The 16,311-nt window shown below is 41.9% G+C and overlaps 1 protein-coding gene across 3 annotated transcripts in view; it reads left to right on the top strand.

Annotated features, from left to right (window-relative positions):
• Nucleotides 1–16,311, top strand: part of PLCB1 (phospholipase C beta 1) — a 412,203-nt gene that overhangs the window by 253,972 nt on the left and 141,920 nt on the right. For all 3 annotated transcript variants that reach the window (XM_076335119.1, XM_076335120.1, XM_076335121.1), the window contains exons 5-9: nucleotides 1,363–1,442; nucleotides 5,286–5,339; nucleotides 5,704–5,779; nucleotides 11,517–11,617; nucleotides 13,032–13,198. In XM_076335119.1, coding sequence (XP_076191234.1) covers nucleotides 1,363–1,442; nucleotides 5,286–5,339; nucleotides 5,704–5,779; nucleotides 11,517–11,617; nucleotides 13,032–13,198 — 478 coding nt within the window. The remainder of the gene's footprint in view (nucleotides 1–1,362; nucleotides 1,443–5,285; nucleotides 5,340–5,703; nucleotides 5,780–11,516; nucleotides 11,618–13,031; nucleotides 13,199–16,311) is intronic.

Below are 16,311 nucleotides of genomic sequence, written 5' to 3'. Positions count from 1 at the left end.
TATGTGGTGATGGGAATTTTGGATCTGGACTGATATGAAAGGCAACTCAATTTTAGTTTCAAAGAAAACTCAGAAAACTTCATCAAGTAAAAAAAGAAAAAAAATCACATTGTTTGCAAAGGCATTGTTTATTTTCGTTCTTTTCTTTTAAAGGGGTGAAACAAAGCCAATCCAAAACCACAGTTGTGATTAAAAAGGATTGCAATTAAAGATTGCAAATAAGCACCAAGTTAGCAAGGAAAAATGAGCTGAAGTTGTCGATGAAAAGCTGCAGGAGAGACCTGCAAGGGAGGAGAGCGACAGGACGAGCAGTGAGAGTCTAAACTTCAGATTATAATCATGGATCAGCCTTGCTGGGAACCCGGGAAAGGGCAGAGACCTAAGAGGAGGACTTCAGCAATAAGCATAGAAATGAGGAAAAATAAGTCAGGAAAATAAAGGGAGGAAAAGTGAGGGAGAGCCATGGGAAGAGCAGTGCCTGCAGGCGGAGAAGGGAGGTGTCCCATGAGCAGCTGGAGGACATTTCTTCTCTCCGTCAGGGTAGCAAGAGGGAAAAATAATTTAGCGAGGGATAGGACCACAGTGTAAGGATGTACGGTAGGGGAAAGAGGAGCTTTTCTGTTTGCAGTTGCATCTTCTTCCCAGTATATCAAATAATTTAAGTTTATTCCTATATATTTCTACTGGTTTGGTTTTTTTAAGCGTGTTTCTTATGTTAGCTGATAAGATCTTAGATAGTGTCAGTAGTTACAGTTCTTAACTCGGTATCCACCATAAAAGATAAGGCGTGATATTTGTTGTCTGAATTACTTCATGGTCTGTAGAGAGAGTGATGCGGAGGCTCTTGCAACAAACTCTTACAAGAGGGGGCGTTGGAGCAAGAGACTTACTATGGTATGGTCTGTATCCCACCCTGTCGGGTCTGTCAGTCTTCAGAGGGCTTTAAGCCCATTTCAGCTTTGTTTTACGAGAATGGTGGTAAGGGGCTCCTTTTTTAATCCTTAGTGTGTCAACCAGAACAGTGTCCAACACACAAGAAAATGTATTTCTCTGGGGCATTTATTTTGCATCTCCCACAAACTTGAATGTGCTTTGCATCAGACATTTATCCATATGATTTTTTTTTTTCCCCCTAATACATTGGAATAAGATATCTTTTTAAAAAAATATTTGTAACAGTCTTCATTTTTTGCAGCATAAGAAAATCAGGTCTCACAAATGAGGAAGGAAGCTGTAATTGGAAAAATCAAGTTCAGACTTTATTAGGCACTTTTTACTAACGATATAATTTTCAAAAATATTTTTCCTTGTGTAAGTAAACATCTAAACTAAGCCTCATTTAATCAATTTTTCTCTCTATAGGAATGGTCAGATGAAGTGTTCAGTTTGGCAACAAATCTGTTGGCACAGAACATGTCAAGGGACGCGTTTCTGGAAAAAGCGTAAGTGGCCATAGTATTTAATGCTGTGGGTGTTGCTCTTTTCTCTGCGTCATTTTCCTCTTTTCTTGTTAGTCACATTGTCATCTATTGTTTCTGCTTTGATGAGTTGTCACTTTTCTAAACACAGGCTGTCCTTTCTCATGGTTTTAAAAAGCCTGTTATCTAAACGTCATTTAAACAAAAATCTTGTTAGGGTTCTTCTCGCAAACTACTAAGTTGTAGCAAAAAACCAGAATTAAATGCCATCTTTCCCTTGTATACCAAATTAGTAGCTTCGGCTGTAGTCTGAAGCTCTCCGTTTAAAATGAAGGAATATTTTGGACTGACTTGCTTCTGGTTTGTTTCCCTTTTTTTCTGTTACTGATCAAAAAATGAGAAATGCAAGAAGTCCATTTTCTTCAGTCTAATCTCTCTGGTTTTCATGTGATTCAGAGGGAAGCTGTGAATCTGTTCATCTAGATTGCACTGCATAGCGCACAGATTCTGAGTTGTTTTCAACAAAGTACGAAAGCTGTTTATGAGAATGTTTGGGGTGTAAAAACACACCTCCAAAAAGAAAGAGAACTAAACCTGACATTAGCGATTCTCAACTGGATGATAAATGCACGTGCTGAGGGAGTTTTGCGTAAGTGATAGCGTTGAGAACAGCATGGCAAAGCCTGCCAGATAACGATGGTACGGAAACGGGGTACTTGCTGGCCTTTTGGGGTTCTGAAAGAGAAGCTATACCCTCCCCAGCCTACGAGTTGGCTGGTTAAATTCAGCTTTGTGTCTCCCCCAAACACCTTTTAATTTCTGCTCATGGACTGAGGCTGGGTGCAGCTAAATACCAAGCTGGGGCTTAAGTTCCTAAAACTTGCCTCCATCTGAGAAGCAAGTTAACTCACCCTTTTCCTGGAGTTTCTAAGGCTGCGCATGCCTGATTTCATTAGATGCACTCATATTTAGTCAGAAGGTTCCCAACTGCTTAATTTTAATCCCACCTACGTATTCATAAGTGCCTGTTCTGGGAGGGGTGCGGGTGTGTGTGTTTCCTTCTCATAGTGTTCGTTGTGGTGCAGCTGAAGTCAACAGAAATTCTTGAAGAAACTTTGAAGGTTGGACGTTGCAGGAACTACAACTTTGTGTCTGATAACGCTGTGTTGGGACAGCAATGATATATTATGCAAACAAAATCCCAAATGGATGGAAACATTTAACATTTCCTTTTTGCTCCACATGTTGACAGTGGAGAAAGCACTGTGCTAACCTGAGCAGAGCCAGGTGTGAGAGCAAGAGCAGAGATGACTTCCTTCAGCTCCATAGGTTGGGATGAGTTACGGGAGTGATTTGATATTGCTATTTCCATGCCCCTTACCACTCAAATCCCCGGGTAGCCAGCAGACCTTGCTGACAGGTCTGTAATGGGGAGGATTGTGGCTGTACCTAATGGGCATTTTCATATTGGATTCAAAGGAGGAACGTGTTATCACACAGTATAGTAGAGCCAGTCTTATTTGGAGCCATTTTTTGGTGGTTGTTCAAGCAACATTAATTAAAGATGAAGTCACTGGACGCATTGCATAGATTCAGTAGCAGGCAAGCAGGGCATTCCTGTGTCTTTTTCTTTTTCCACTAATTAATAAATCACTTGGGAACTGCAAGGTTTCCAGGGTCCTCTGCACAGATGCCAAATCACAGTCACTTAAGAAATTTTTGACTTTGAAGATTAAAAATACTTCCCCATTATAATTACTGTACTAAGCAAAGGGTTGGTTGCAGTCCTGTCAGAACCCTTTTGTTGAAATAGAAAGCAAATTGCGTTAGAGCAGAATTAGAAAGGCTTTTTTCTTTGCGGCGTTCAGTCCCTTGCAGCATTGGAAGTGCAATAATAAACAGCTTGAGCAGCTCTCCCGTGGTTTGGTCAGATGAGAAAAATAGGGTTAATTTGGGAGGAGGGGTGGTTAATAAAAACTGCCATTTTGGTTATAAAGTGCTCATTCTTCTGTTGGAACCACGCGGTGTATTTTTGTGTTGGGGTGCAAAAATGGATGGTGGAGGACATTAGTACTGAAATACTGACCAGTGCAGTCATGAGCAAAGGGTGATTCTACTATGGAAACCTTGGGTCAGCGTTAGGTCCAAAGTTTGTCGTTCCTGGAGTCAGCACTGCACTACTGAAATGAGTCCGTTTGGCTGCTACTGATGGGGACTAGCTCCTAGCAAGCTTTTTAACAGGAATAACGTGCTTGGTTTTCTTAGATGGATGGATAATGGCTGCAGGGGAAAAAATACTGTCCCAGGTGTAACAAAGAATTTGGGAGGAAAAAAGGTGGCAAGTACTGGTGGGGGTTGACTGTTCTTCAGACACACATCTTTAGTTTGCTTTAACTGAAGTTCGGAATTCTTCCTCCCCCCCGTTTCCTTTTATTTCTAGCTTTCTTGGCTGTAGAGGAAAATATTAAATGTGACCAGAATGTGCTTAAAAGTTTCAAAAAATAGAAGGCAAAATAAAAGAAACCTTTTTTTACTAACCATTGTGATTATTTTTTTTTAATTTATTTTTTATTCTAGCTCAGTGCTGGGAGATGGGGGCAGAGGGGATAATATTTTTGTTTGGTGACACAGTAGCGCAAGAGATTTCAGTTTCCAGAAGATGCGTATGAGGAGACAAGGATTTGTGAAAATGTTCCTATCCTAGTTAGGGATATTAGCACGTACTTTGTTTTTGAAGCAGTTGCTAATGGCATTTTTGGTTGGGAAGAAAAAGAAAGTTTATTAGAACCATGCAGTTTCTTTTTCTTTTGGTAGGCCAGTGGGTAAAGTGAACAAATTTAAAAAACAAATAAATAAAATAATCCTCTTAAATACTTGTGTTGCCAGATTTTTCACCAGATCGTATTACTGCAAAACTCATTTATAGTTTTAATAATATTCGAGTGGAAGAGATGAAGCACTCAAAAAGTCATGCTCTTTGCAGGCTGCTGCTGGTAGACATTTTGCTGGTAAGCAGTAGTCCTCGCCTACCGGGAGGACAATCAGAAAGCAGCTGTAGGCCCAACCCCTTCTCATCGAAGCTACTGGATGACTCCTGTTTCAGTAGGCTTTGAATCAGTAAGTTGAAAGATTTGGACAAAGGAAAGTACATCCTCATCCTGCTGCTTTAATGAGCATGCAAGAAGAGTCACAGGTCCTGAGATACTGAGATGCTCTAAATACTCAGTTCAAAACCTGGATAACTGCCTGCCTGTAGGCGGTTTCAGCGTGTAATTTTTATATTGCTTCGCACTGGAAATGTCTTGGGCTTGCCCAGGGCCGCTAAATATACAGACACTCTTGCTGGTGCAGAGACATTTCAGTTGCCAGCGATTTGACTTCCTTCCTGAGGAGTGACAACATTTAGGGTCAAACGGAGAAACCGTCATAGATGTGCGATGGGGAGGGCTTAGGGAGGCAGGGATGTTGGTGTGCAACATCCAGGGATGGTTTCAGCCCCTGGAAGAGGAGGAGGAGTACAGCCACCTTTCCAGTCAAGTTGTGTAGCCTGTGTGCCACAATTCAGTCTGCTGATAGACTGGCAGGCAGTCTGAGTGAGAAGGAGCTTGGGAGGATGATAAATTTGTGCATTAATGGTATTTGCAATCTCCTGTTGCAAGACGGACACTGTATTTGACACTACAGGTGCATTACTGTTGATGGAAAAGGTATTTACTGATTAATGGTATCCCAACAGGTTTTCATATTGGGCAAAAGAGATGAGTGGAACTTGCCACCTGATCAGAACAGTGGCATTGAGCTATAAAGTTGGTGGAGAGGTACTTGAAAATGCTGTAAAAATAAAACAGGATGCTTTTCTCTCCACAGTTACACAAAACTTAAGCTGCAGGTGACTCCAGAAGGGCGCATTCCTCTGAAGAAGTAAGTTCTGTTCCCCTTCCTTACCACATAGCCTCCTGTGACTTTTTAGTGTGAATATACGTTTGAGATGTCAGAGACATGTTGTGAGGATAAATACATTCAAATTGCATATCACTGGGGTAATATGAAGAGAGCAGTGATGACTTTTTCAAATAACGATCTGCTGTAATAGGGGCTTGCGTGGGGCAGAGTTAAACTCATCATGGGCACCATTAAACTCGCTTGTGTTACCAAGCAGCCAGCCAAATGGAAATAAATAGCTAAAGATGCGATAGACTGGGAAGTGATATTCAGCCTTTAAGCCACATGGGCCATCAAGGCATGTCTGTAAGCCAATTCGCTCTGGTTTGTCTTCGTTTTGCAGCATATACCGCTTGTTTTCCGCTGACAGAAAACGAGTAGAGACCGCGTTAGAAGCTTGTAATCTTCCATCTTCCAGGGTAAGCATCTGAATTTATTCCTGGTCCTTACAAAGTGTTGCTTGTATTCGGCGGTGTTCACTCTCTATTGAGTTGAGGACTATTTGTTCAAGGCTGATCATGCTGTGCTGGCTTTGCTTCTGGATAGGTCCTCAGCAGCAGGTCTTTCTTTCCCACGCAGAAGTTCCTGATACTCATCTGCAAATCTGAGTACCTTTGATTTGAAATTGTGTAGGGACCAGGAGTGCCTGCAAGAAGTGCAAATGGATTAAAGGAAAGGGCAGGGGGTTGTGTGACCTGTCCTGGAGAAATCCTGTGAGAATATTTTAAGAATCGGTGACTGTCGCACAATTTTCAAGGCATGATTTCAGAGCGGTCTTAGCTCGAGGTGTAGCTAATGGTGTTATCTGTTTCCTTCTCACAAAAAAAAAAAACCAAACAACTATATCTTGAGTTAAGTGACAATTTAAACTCACTGTAGCTTATCTAAAAGGTGCATGGAGTAATTGTTGAAATGCTGTAGTGTCAAAGCTGTTAATGCTGCGGGGATGCAGCCATTGTATGCTGCTAATCCAGGAGCTCTCCTCAACCTGGAGGATTTGCAGGATGGTACCTCACCCTCAAGAAGGCTTTTTTCAAGAGGAATGAGCTGGAGCAGGTAATGCTAGTTAACGCTGGAGTGAAGATGTCCGTAGTCTTTCCTCCCAGGTGGAGCTTCTCCTCCAGGAAGCTTCTTGCAAGATAATTCCTACATTCAGAGGTCCAAGAGGTGGGGCAGAACTAGTCTGCAGCAGAGGAGAGCCTGCATCTCCTAATCCCTCTTATAGAAAACTGTGCTGTAATGTTCCCTCAACCTTTGCTGCTTCCCCAATGGTTTCTTAATACAGCCAATTCCTACAGCTCCAGAAGAGCAATGGAGCAAAATCTTCACAAGCCAAACCTCAGATACCCCTTACCGATGAGACCTTCCTTCATAGGTTTGGGAGCTTAATTCCATAAAATGTCTCTAAAGTAAGTATAAAAGATTATAATAATCTTATCTAAAGTAAGGTTGTGAGGTTAGCAACATGGAAAGAATAATTTTAAAGATGCGGTTTCGTTTAATTGTTAGCAAACAAGATAAGATGTGCAAAAAATCACTGAAGCGTTGCTTTTTAAATCGGTTGATTTATTACTTCTCTTTACTACATATCTCTGAAAAAAATTCTAAACATCTCTGGAGTCCTTGAAAGAAACTGCAGCCTTTTGCTGCTATTTATTTAAGTACAGTCAATTTTACATACACATTGCTGGATACTTGTTGCTGGGATACCATCTTGAAAATTATTCATAGTGTAAAGTAGAGCTTTTCTTTGGTTGGGACGAAAGAGAAATACGCTTCATGGAACAAGGAAAACTGTGTGGATCACCTTTGAAAAAAAAAATTTTAGAAGCTAAGTGCTTAAGAAGCATGAAACTCTGAATCTCATAGAGGTAATGGAGTAGAAGAAAATCAGTTCTTCAACTACAGCTCTTTTCCTTTGTGTTCCTGTTTATTTGAACAAGTAAAATTCTTAACTTCAACTTCCAGCTTTTCTGCCTCATTGTGCTACAGGACAAATGGTGTTCCCTTAAAGCCTTGAAGAGCACTGGACTCCCAGCAGCATGGAAGACATGAATATCGGGGAATCTTGCTCAGTAAAACCACACCAAATTATTGAGAGAATTCATGAAAGTCTCTCGTGAACATTAACAGCTTAGGCTTTTGGGGTTTTTTATTCATGCCTCATGAAGACCCCTCTAAGGGTCTTCTCTCCAAGTTTCATAGAAAAAACATACTTCTCATTGCTTAGGAAGATATGGGGCTCACTGGCCATGAGTTTCACGTGTTGTTTTACTGCACCTCTCGCAACCTGTGGATGACCCTAAAACACAAAGTGAAATTCACAGTCGTGGGTAAGAGGATTCCAAGTCAGCATTTATCACTCTCTTCCTGATTCATAGCTCCAAGGTTGGGACAGTCCCTCATCTATCTTATGCAGTGACCTGAGCGTAGGGCAGCCTGAGCTATGCTGCCGGGGTATAGTATCACTGCATGGACTTGTCTGTGACAGTACAAACTTCAGCATCCGCTGGCCCTGCTCATTAGCAAATTCCCTGTGTGTGTGCTTGCCAGGAGACCTTGCGGGACAACGTGTAGGCACTGTATTTAGTGCGAGACGAGGAAGAGTTCTCATTGCCTGGATAATTGCCTTCATCCTGCTGTGGCAGAATAACACCAGAGAGGCTCCCCAGACGTGCTGAAAATAAACTCTTTATTTCATATTTAGGGATCTTAATAAGGGATGGATTCTCTGCAGCGCTGAGCATTCCAGCCCTGATTCGGCCAAGCAGTTGAGCATGACCGCAGTGAGATGACCCATGGTCTTCAAGTCAAGCACATTTTGAAAGCGTGGATTTATTTATTTATGTATTTCTGGGTCGGACCTGGCATGTGTAGAGTCTTGCAGGACCAAACCCTGCGGGATCTGATTTTTGGCAGCATTCATCATCCAGCAGATCTGAAAGCAGAGGAATGTTTAAATGAAGTTTTAAAATATGCCAATGAGTTTTTTGAGTTCGGCATCTGATTGCCCTATGATTTTTTTTAAATCTTGGCTACTTTTGGGAAAGGGGAGGGTGCTTTTTGTTATTGTTGGGTATTTTTGTTTGTTTTGGTTTTAGTCAAAGGTGCCTTAAATAGAATTTGAAGAGCTTTATTTTAGTCGCCTGTTTGGCTGTGAAGACTGGTTTCTGCCTTCCAGTTAGTGTAGAGGTTCACAATGAAGCACCAGTGAGCTTGACTATGAACTTAAAATAAAACCACCATCTATTGAGTCCCGTCTGTGCAAATAATCTGAATTAGCTGTTGTGCTGCCGAATATATAACAGACTGGATACAGATGTTATAAAAGCAGGCAGGTTACAAGAGAAATCATAAATCAACAGTGCTTGAAATTAGTAGAGAGTCTTAATCACAGAATAAAATCAAACACCAATATTCAGCAAAGCTGGAAATGAGGGATGCTCTCATGTGGTGCAGAAAGTTTGTGATTTGTTCATTGGTCTCAAAAAAGAGATTAGCGCATAAGGTGTGTGGGTGGTTCCAGTGAAATGTGGATGGCTCGGACCAGGCTGAGGAAAGGGGCAGCATATTTTAATCCCTTTTGGCAGGCAGGCTTTTGGAATCCAAATATAGTTGTCTGAGGTTGTGCCTGGGGTGGCAAATACTTGCAGCAAGGCTTTTGTCTCCCATCTAGATCTCTGTGTTTTGTAGCCCACCGGTTACGTTACCGGTAGGAAATAATTATTAAAAGGTTCTGTACTTATGCCTGAAGACTTGTGTTTGTTATCCTTTTTGTAGATAGGCGTTTGTAGCTATGTGTTGGGAAACAGGTCTATTTTCTTAATTGGAACCAAGTGGCAAATAAAAGCCTGGATCTCGGGTTATTGGAAAAGACCCACATTTTGCTCAGTGTTGAGTGCCTTTAAATCCCCTGTAAAGGAAAAAATATATTAGGTCAATGCGAGACTGTAATTCTGTGGTAATTACAGAATCAACATCTAAAATGCCCTTAGGAGAAGTGCTGGCTGAGGAGCAGTAGCCTGCTGAATAGGGATTATAGGTACAGGGAACAGAGGAGAGCGGGGTGCCGACTACAAGAAGAAAATTCACAAGCTTTATGAATCCTGGCCTTTAGGGAAACACAAGTATCAGCAGTCCTAGTCTCAACCAAAAGCACCGCAGCTCAAATTTATCAAAGTTTAGGAGGCGCAGTTTCACACATAGTTCTGTGTCGCCAATGGCTATCGCTGAAAGGAGCTATTTCCATCCTCCAACTTCAGGTTACAAACTTCTCCATCCACCCTTGCAGTGGATTTAGCAGTTGTGCTGTTGGCGAGTTACCTGGCTCCGAGAGCTGATCCCACGGTAGAGTGCACAGGGTTTTTTTGGCCGGTAAGTTTTGGACCAGTTCACCCTGCAGGCACTCGCACAGTCTGCCAAAAAAAGGAAGGCACAAGGGTCTAATGGCTGGTGACCTTAGACTGTTGGAGCTTGGAGATGGGTACCCAGGTGGAGCAGGGAAGCAGTCCAGCTCAGTCCGAGCATGAACTGGGTCCGCTTTAGTCTGCGCTTGCGGACAGAAACGCTGAGCAATGGTCACGGTACAAAACCCTCTTGGGCCTCTGCAGGTTTCATAGATGAAAGGAGAGATAAAAGTGATGCCTGTGGCATTGGCTTGTTTATTTACTTTAACCTAAAGCAGGAAAAATATTGAAAAGTTTCCTTCCGTCTAACAAAGGCTTGAATCGACGCTTCAGGTTCCCTTGGCAACGGTGTTAAACAGGCAGAATAAATAAAAGCAACTATTTCCTCTATCAGCAGCTTGCTTCTAAGATGACCAGGTTCAACGGCATTTAAAAGCAAATGGCTTTGTGTCCAAGTTACAATTTTCCTCCTCCAGTTCATCAGATTCAGGCATTATTTTGGAGCCGTGGAGAGGCATCATGTGGGTCCGTGGTGCTCCCGGAGACTACATGTCATAGCTTTTGATAAAGTTAGCTTGCATGGAAGAAACGCAAAAATCAGATTTTCAGTATTTGCATTTCACTTTTTTTGTGTTTTCCTTTTTCTTGTTCCTTTATAAGGTTTCCTCTCCACAAAATACAAGCTTCTGTGCCATTTTCCTTTCTCTGCGCACTGATGCAAAGGCAGAAGCCAGTGAGCACACCGCTACTGTTCTGTGCTGAAAACAGCTTTGCACCTTCCTTGGGGTCCTCATTTCTTCCCAGCTCCACTAAAGAAGCAGTCCTTGCTGTCTTCTGCAAAAACTCTGGAGCTTGAAGGCAGCACGTGCAAGCGGGAGGAGGACTCTTGAGCTTCATGCAAAGGACTGTTTTCCTTATCCAGTCCAGTAATTCCCTCCAGTTAAAAACAGTAACTCTATTTTTCCAGAGAAAAGCCAGCAGGTATAATGGGGATGATGAGAGTGTCATCTCGAAGCAGGATTAAATGTAAATTGTTCTGAATTTTAGAAAAAGTAAGAAAAAAATGCTGGTATCTCTTCTATCGGAGAGCATTTTTATCAATTTCTGTAAAAGAAATCTGATTGCCAAATGCACCACACTGAGTGTTTAGGACAAAAATGTATGGAGAAGCTACACTGCATGAGTCTTGCCCAGAATCGCGGTATCTTGAACGTGTACCTTCAGGAAGGAAAATAAAACATTTCTGCTGCTGTCAGAGAGCAAGTGTATTAATAATGACTCGGTGACCCAGTTCGTTCCCCGGTTCTTTGAAAGCCTTGGAAAGATGAGTAACGTGCTCGTCCTCTGTAACGCTGCCTTTTTGCTCGCTGAAGCAGACGGGCTCAGCACCACTGGTCAGCCGCCCCGCTGGGATTGAGTTCAGAGGCTTCATCAGGATTGATATACCTATTTATGCTACAGATAATGGGGTTAGATGGGGAGATGTCCTTTCTTTCTTCTTCACAGGTGCTCAGAGAAAGGGATAACTTTGCCTTACGGAAACTAAGATGATGGATGCATTTGTATTTTTTTTTAAAGATGTACTCTTTAAGCTGCTCTGTTATGCAGTGGAATTTATTATTCTGCAAAATCCAGGTTCCTGTAGGTTGCAGGAAGGAAATCAAAAGAAGTGCAGTAGTGAGTGATCTGTTTACAAAGAGCATGTGAGAGTGCTGTATCGTTCTTTCACTGTTTTTTCCCCGTTTTGCAGAATGATTCAATCCCTCAAGACGACTTCACGCCAGACGTGTACAGGGTGTTCTTAAACAACCTCTGCCCTCGGCCTGAGATCGACCACATCTTTTCTGAGTTGTAAGAAAAGACGTCCATTTATTTATTTATTTATTTATTTATTTATTTATTTATTTATTCCCCTTCACTGATTTTCTGGGCTAGGGATGGCAAAGTAGGTTATTTAGACTACAGCACCGTGCAGCAATTGCCAAGAAGAGATTTCATTGTCAAGCAGGGCTGTTATTTAACCTCGGATCAAGGGTTCCTTCTCTCCCAGGCTTTTGCCTCCAGTTCTAATGGTCGGAGTTTTAAAGTAATTTGTTCCTAGAGGAGCAGAACTGCCGGGTCTTGTTTTTCTATACGGATTAGGATAGTTTAGGTTTCCATGAAAGTAAAGGAAGAAGAGTAATAAGCAGTAACAGCGTGCAGTAGGCATGAGAATATGTATAATCACCCCCAAAAGCTTAATTAGGAGTTGCAAAAAATGCAGTAACTTTTCGGATTTGTGCATCATGAATTCACACCGTGAAATTAAATTAGCAGCCAGCTACAACTGATCTCATACATTCAGTTACAAGCTATATAACTCGTGTTGCTTCTACCCCTTGCAGCAAGTCGTTGTACTTCCCAGTTTCAGCAGAGCCTGATCAATGGAGTCAGAACATGAAGCAATATGAAAGCAAAGTAATTTCCAAAATACATCCCAAGATCACCAAAGCAATTGGTGAACGTATCTTTGCAAACATGGGTCTGCTCACGTACTCCTTTTGTGCTTATTTTCTCTAAGGTTGAGGTTTCAGAGGAGCACAGCCTTGGCCTGGTTTGCTCCCATTGAACCCGGGGGTAGACTTTCCATTGCCCTCTCGCAGAGTAGAAGTAGGCCAGTCCCGAGTGCTGTAGACAACCCTAAGCACGTCACCTGGCTTGGAGGCTTCCTGGATCTCCATCTGGGTACAAATTGTACCCAAACTCTGCTCTTTTTACTCACTCTCTAAATAGGCATCTTTTTGCTTGCTTTGCAGAATGCCTAGCATTTTTTAGCAGGTTTATAAAAAAAAAAAAACAGCAAATGCTGAAATAATGAAGTCAGGGCTGCTGTTATTCAGCAGTAAAACCAAATAGTTGGGCCAGGAATGCCCGCGGAGTGTTTGTGGGAAGCTCAGGATTGAATTCCACATTGTTTTCTCTTTTACTTTTTTTAATTGCTTAGTTCCAGGAATTCAGAGGAATGAAAAGCTTTTAGCATTGCTCTAACTCTTCCCATTGATGTCAATAATGCTGAATGCTTTTAAAAATCTTACTCCTGGGTGTTTGATGAAGAATGTTTGTCGTTATATACTGACAAATTAGTTTGAAGACACAGTGGGACAAAGTTTTTGTTGTAGGATAGTTTGACTCTTGTTTCGGTTTCCCTGGGAAGTTACAGAACATTGAACAAGATTTCAAGGAAATGTATTTTAACGGCTTTGCTGTTGCTTTAATTTTTCTCCAGTGGTGCCAAGAGCAAACCATACCTTACTGTTGATCAGATGATGGAATTTATAAATTTTAAGCAACGTGATCCACGATTAAATGAAATCCTCTATCCACCGTTAAAACAAGAACAAGTTCAACAACTGATTGAGAAGTATGAACCCAACAGTAATCTAGCAAAGAAAGGTCAGTGGGTTTTATATTCTCGCTGTACTCGGTTTCTGATTTGAAACAATGACTGAATTATCCTACAGTGCATGCTAAAGCAAAATTTGGTTCAGAATCAAATTGCATTTCCAACTGTCTGCTTTTGGATCGTACAAGCCTGTGAGACATCGTGTGGTTCATTTTTAAATGTATTTGGTTGGGATCAATTTAGGAAGGATGGAGCTGGTTTCAGTATTTAGTTTTCAGTATGTGTAATTGATAGTTTAGAACAGTTGCTCTGGTATGCAAACCTCAGCAGAAACCTTACTATCACAATGACTATTTACCCGCATCTGAAATGTAAAATTTAAAGAAACAATCTGTGGCATTGAAACTAAAAAGGTGATAATTCGCTCATTTAATAATAGTAATAAGTCCAGGCCTCTGCTTTCTGATAAAGTGGTACGCAAAGTAAGATGTGAGAGCAGCTGAGTGTGTTTCGTGCTGTAATCACGGAAAATTCCCTTTTGAAAACCTCGAGTGTTGTCAGGGCTTAACTGGGCATTTCGCCAAAACCAGCGAGAGAACTCCTGCTCAAATCTCTGCACATTTTTGCTACCACCACAAGTCTTAAAATAGCATTGAATTTGTGTCTGCATCCTGTTTTATTCCAATCCGCATATCCTAATGATTACCCCAGCTTTTAATGTGTTTATACCTTAGAAATTTTAGGGGCACGGAAATATCCTGGAAAACAGATCTGATACGAAAAAACTCCTTTGGTCCAGAGATTTTGGATCCAGAGGAAACAAAAAGGCATCTTTCCCAAAAGTCTAGAGGTTAACTGAAGGCACTCCCGCCCCTCTCCCTGGAAGCCTTCTGACCTAGATGCCTTCCTGAAGGAAACCTGTGGCTTTCGATGCCACGATCAATGTTGCCTCAAGGCAAAACGCTTGCAATTTTTCTCATAAGGCTTCTTATTTTTTCTAGTCCAATCAAATTTAGTTTTTCCAGAGGTTTTGATGGCGGGTTAAATCCTTCTTCTTTGTCACGTTTATGCAAACTGTCTTTTGATGTCCGTGAGAATACTAGCATGAGTAGATGAAAACACGTTCTGACCTCCTCTCTCATCCGTGCAAATATTAGAATATTGCTCTGTGCTTACCTTATTTCACATCAGCTACAGGAAAGTCTGGTACCTAAAAGATCATTCTTATTACCCAAATATTGGCACTTCATATAAACCAAATAAAGGATTTATTAGAAGGAGGTGTGCTAGTGTGCTAGCAGAACACCAAAGTCAAAATGAAATCACCTTCTGACTAACAATAAGGAGGAAGCATGAAACAAACCTCAGAAAGAAGGGTGCTGTGATGGTGTTTACTGGCACCCTCCAAGTAGGATTTGTGGGACGCCTCCAGCTTACCCTAATTTATGGTGGTGCACACATTTGCTGCAGGCACTCGCTCTTCTATAGGTGCCTGTCTTCCAGGGTATGATTTATATTGCTCTTACAGAATCAGTTCTCACAGAAAATGCTGACTTTAAGAAGGAAAAGGCAGGTCATAGAGAGTTAATTCCTTTCGTGTTGTTTGGGGTTTTTTTTTCCCTCTTCATACTTGTGCGCTGAGGCCCAGCAAACTCTGACAGAGCTGGCACAACCTGCGGGCCACCTCAGTGCTGCAGACACCACCTCTTATATAGCACCCTGTCTGGCAGCTGAGCTGCAGCAACTGGCACATGCTGCTAACCGTGCTCCAGTGCAAATCCCGAGCTTGCTGCGTTAAAATTACAGGAATTGGCTAATCAGGAATGACATGGGGACACAATATTTTCTGTACATCTGCTCCGAGTTGGGAATGCGATTCACTGTATATTAAATGAAGTGTAGGTGTGCACTCAATCCTACACTCGTAGAATAATTGCAAACAAATGCTGCTTGTCTGTAAAATGTCACCAAAATATAACAGTGCATATTCAAAATAATGATTTAACCTTTTAATATGGTGTTTTGTAAAAGGGACTGTCACTCAGGCTTTCTGCTGTTGGAAAGGACTGTTCATAGGCTGAATTGCGGGGACGGCAGACTGAAGTGACACGCTTCAGTGGCACTTTCCCTGCCACTGAAACTATGCTCTCTTGGGCCTCTGAGCAGAGGTGTTGTTTTCAGTAGACCTGTGGATGTTCAAACCACGGTTAGATGTGGCCCGCTGTTGTACACCCATTAACTTGTTAGCCTTAACTTGCCACCTCCGCTGCTCAGATACTCTGCTACATTTCTTGTGGTGGCATTGCTTATGTCCCCTTATTTGCCGGGGCCAAAGTCAGTTGAGAGGTAGGGATGGAAGTAGGATGTTTGGAATGGCCCCGGTGCTGTCAGTAAGAGCAGGTAGAAACCTTAGGGCACCCAGACCAGCAGGTAAAATAGGTAAGAAGGTAGCAGAAGCCTTCATCCAGCATAGTTCTGAAAGAGAATGGGGCCCAACAGCTCCGTGAAGAGAAATGGGCTTGGGGTTGTTGTCCACATGCTCCTTTATGCTTCTTCCTGGAGAAGGTCCCAACTAAACAACTCCTCCTGATTAGTGGGGTACACCAAAAAACAGAAGAGCGGCGTAGGGAAGAGAGGAGTAGTGTAACAAGGCACATGAGGCAGAGGTAATGATGTGAGAGAATTATGTGATAAACAGCAGGATGGGAAATGGAGTTACAGGTGGCCTAAGGATGACTTCATCGCTGTTGTACTAGAGCAATGCAATTAAATAATGGGACTTTTGGAGCAGTTTTTCAGAGTTTTGGTTCAAGAAGCAAGCCAGAAGATCTGACAACATGGTATATGTATTTGTTCTTTCTTGGCAATGAGAAGTTACTCCTTTGAAGTAAATCACAGATACGGGTCCAGAACAGAAGAAAATACCACAAAGAAATTTAAAAGTTGTGATTAACTCCTTCTTGAGAGTAATGAGTGATTTGAAGTACTTTGTGGTGGTAGAGACTTTAAAGGCTTGTGTTTGCAAGAATTAGGTGATATAAATTGCCAGCCTTCATGCCAGTTAAATCACTTTCCTCAGGTTGTTCTAGAGTTCGAACATTTGCAGCTGCTCAGCGTGTGTGTGTTTCTATGCACACGCACAGGTATATTGTTTTGTTTCCAT

This window comes from Aptenodytes patagonicus, chromosome 3, assembly GCF_965638725.1.
Source record: "Aptenodytes patagonicus chromosome 3, bAptPat1.pri.cur, whole genome shotgun sequence".
In the NCBI taxonomy this organism is placed as follows: domain Eukaryota; kingdom Metazoa; phylum Chordata; class Aves; order Sphenisciformes; family Spheniscidae; genus Aptenodytes; species Aptenodytes patagonicus.
The sequence above is the reverse complement of the archived record's forward strand: the minus strand, read 5'-3'. Positions and strand labels throughout refer to the sequence as shown.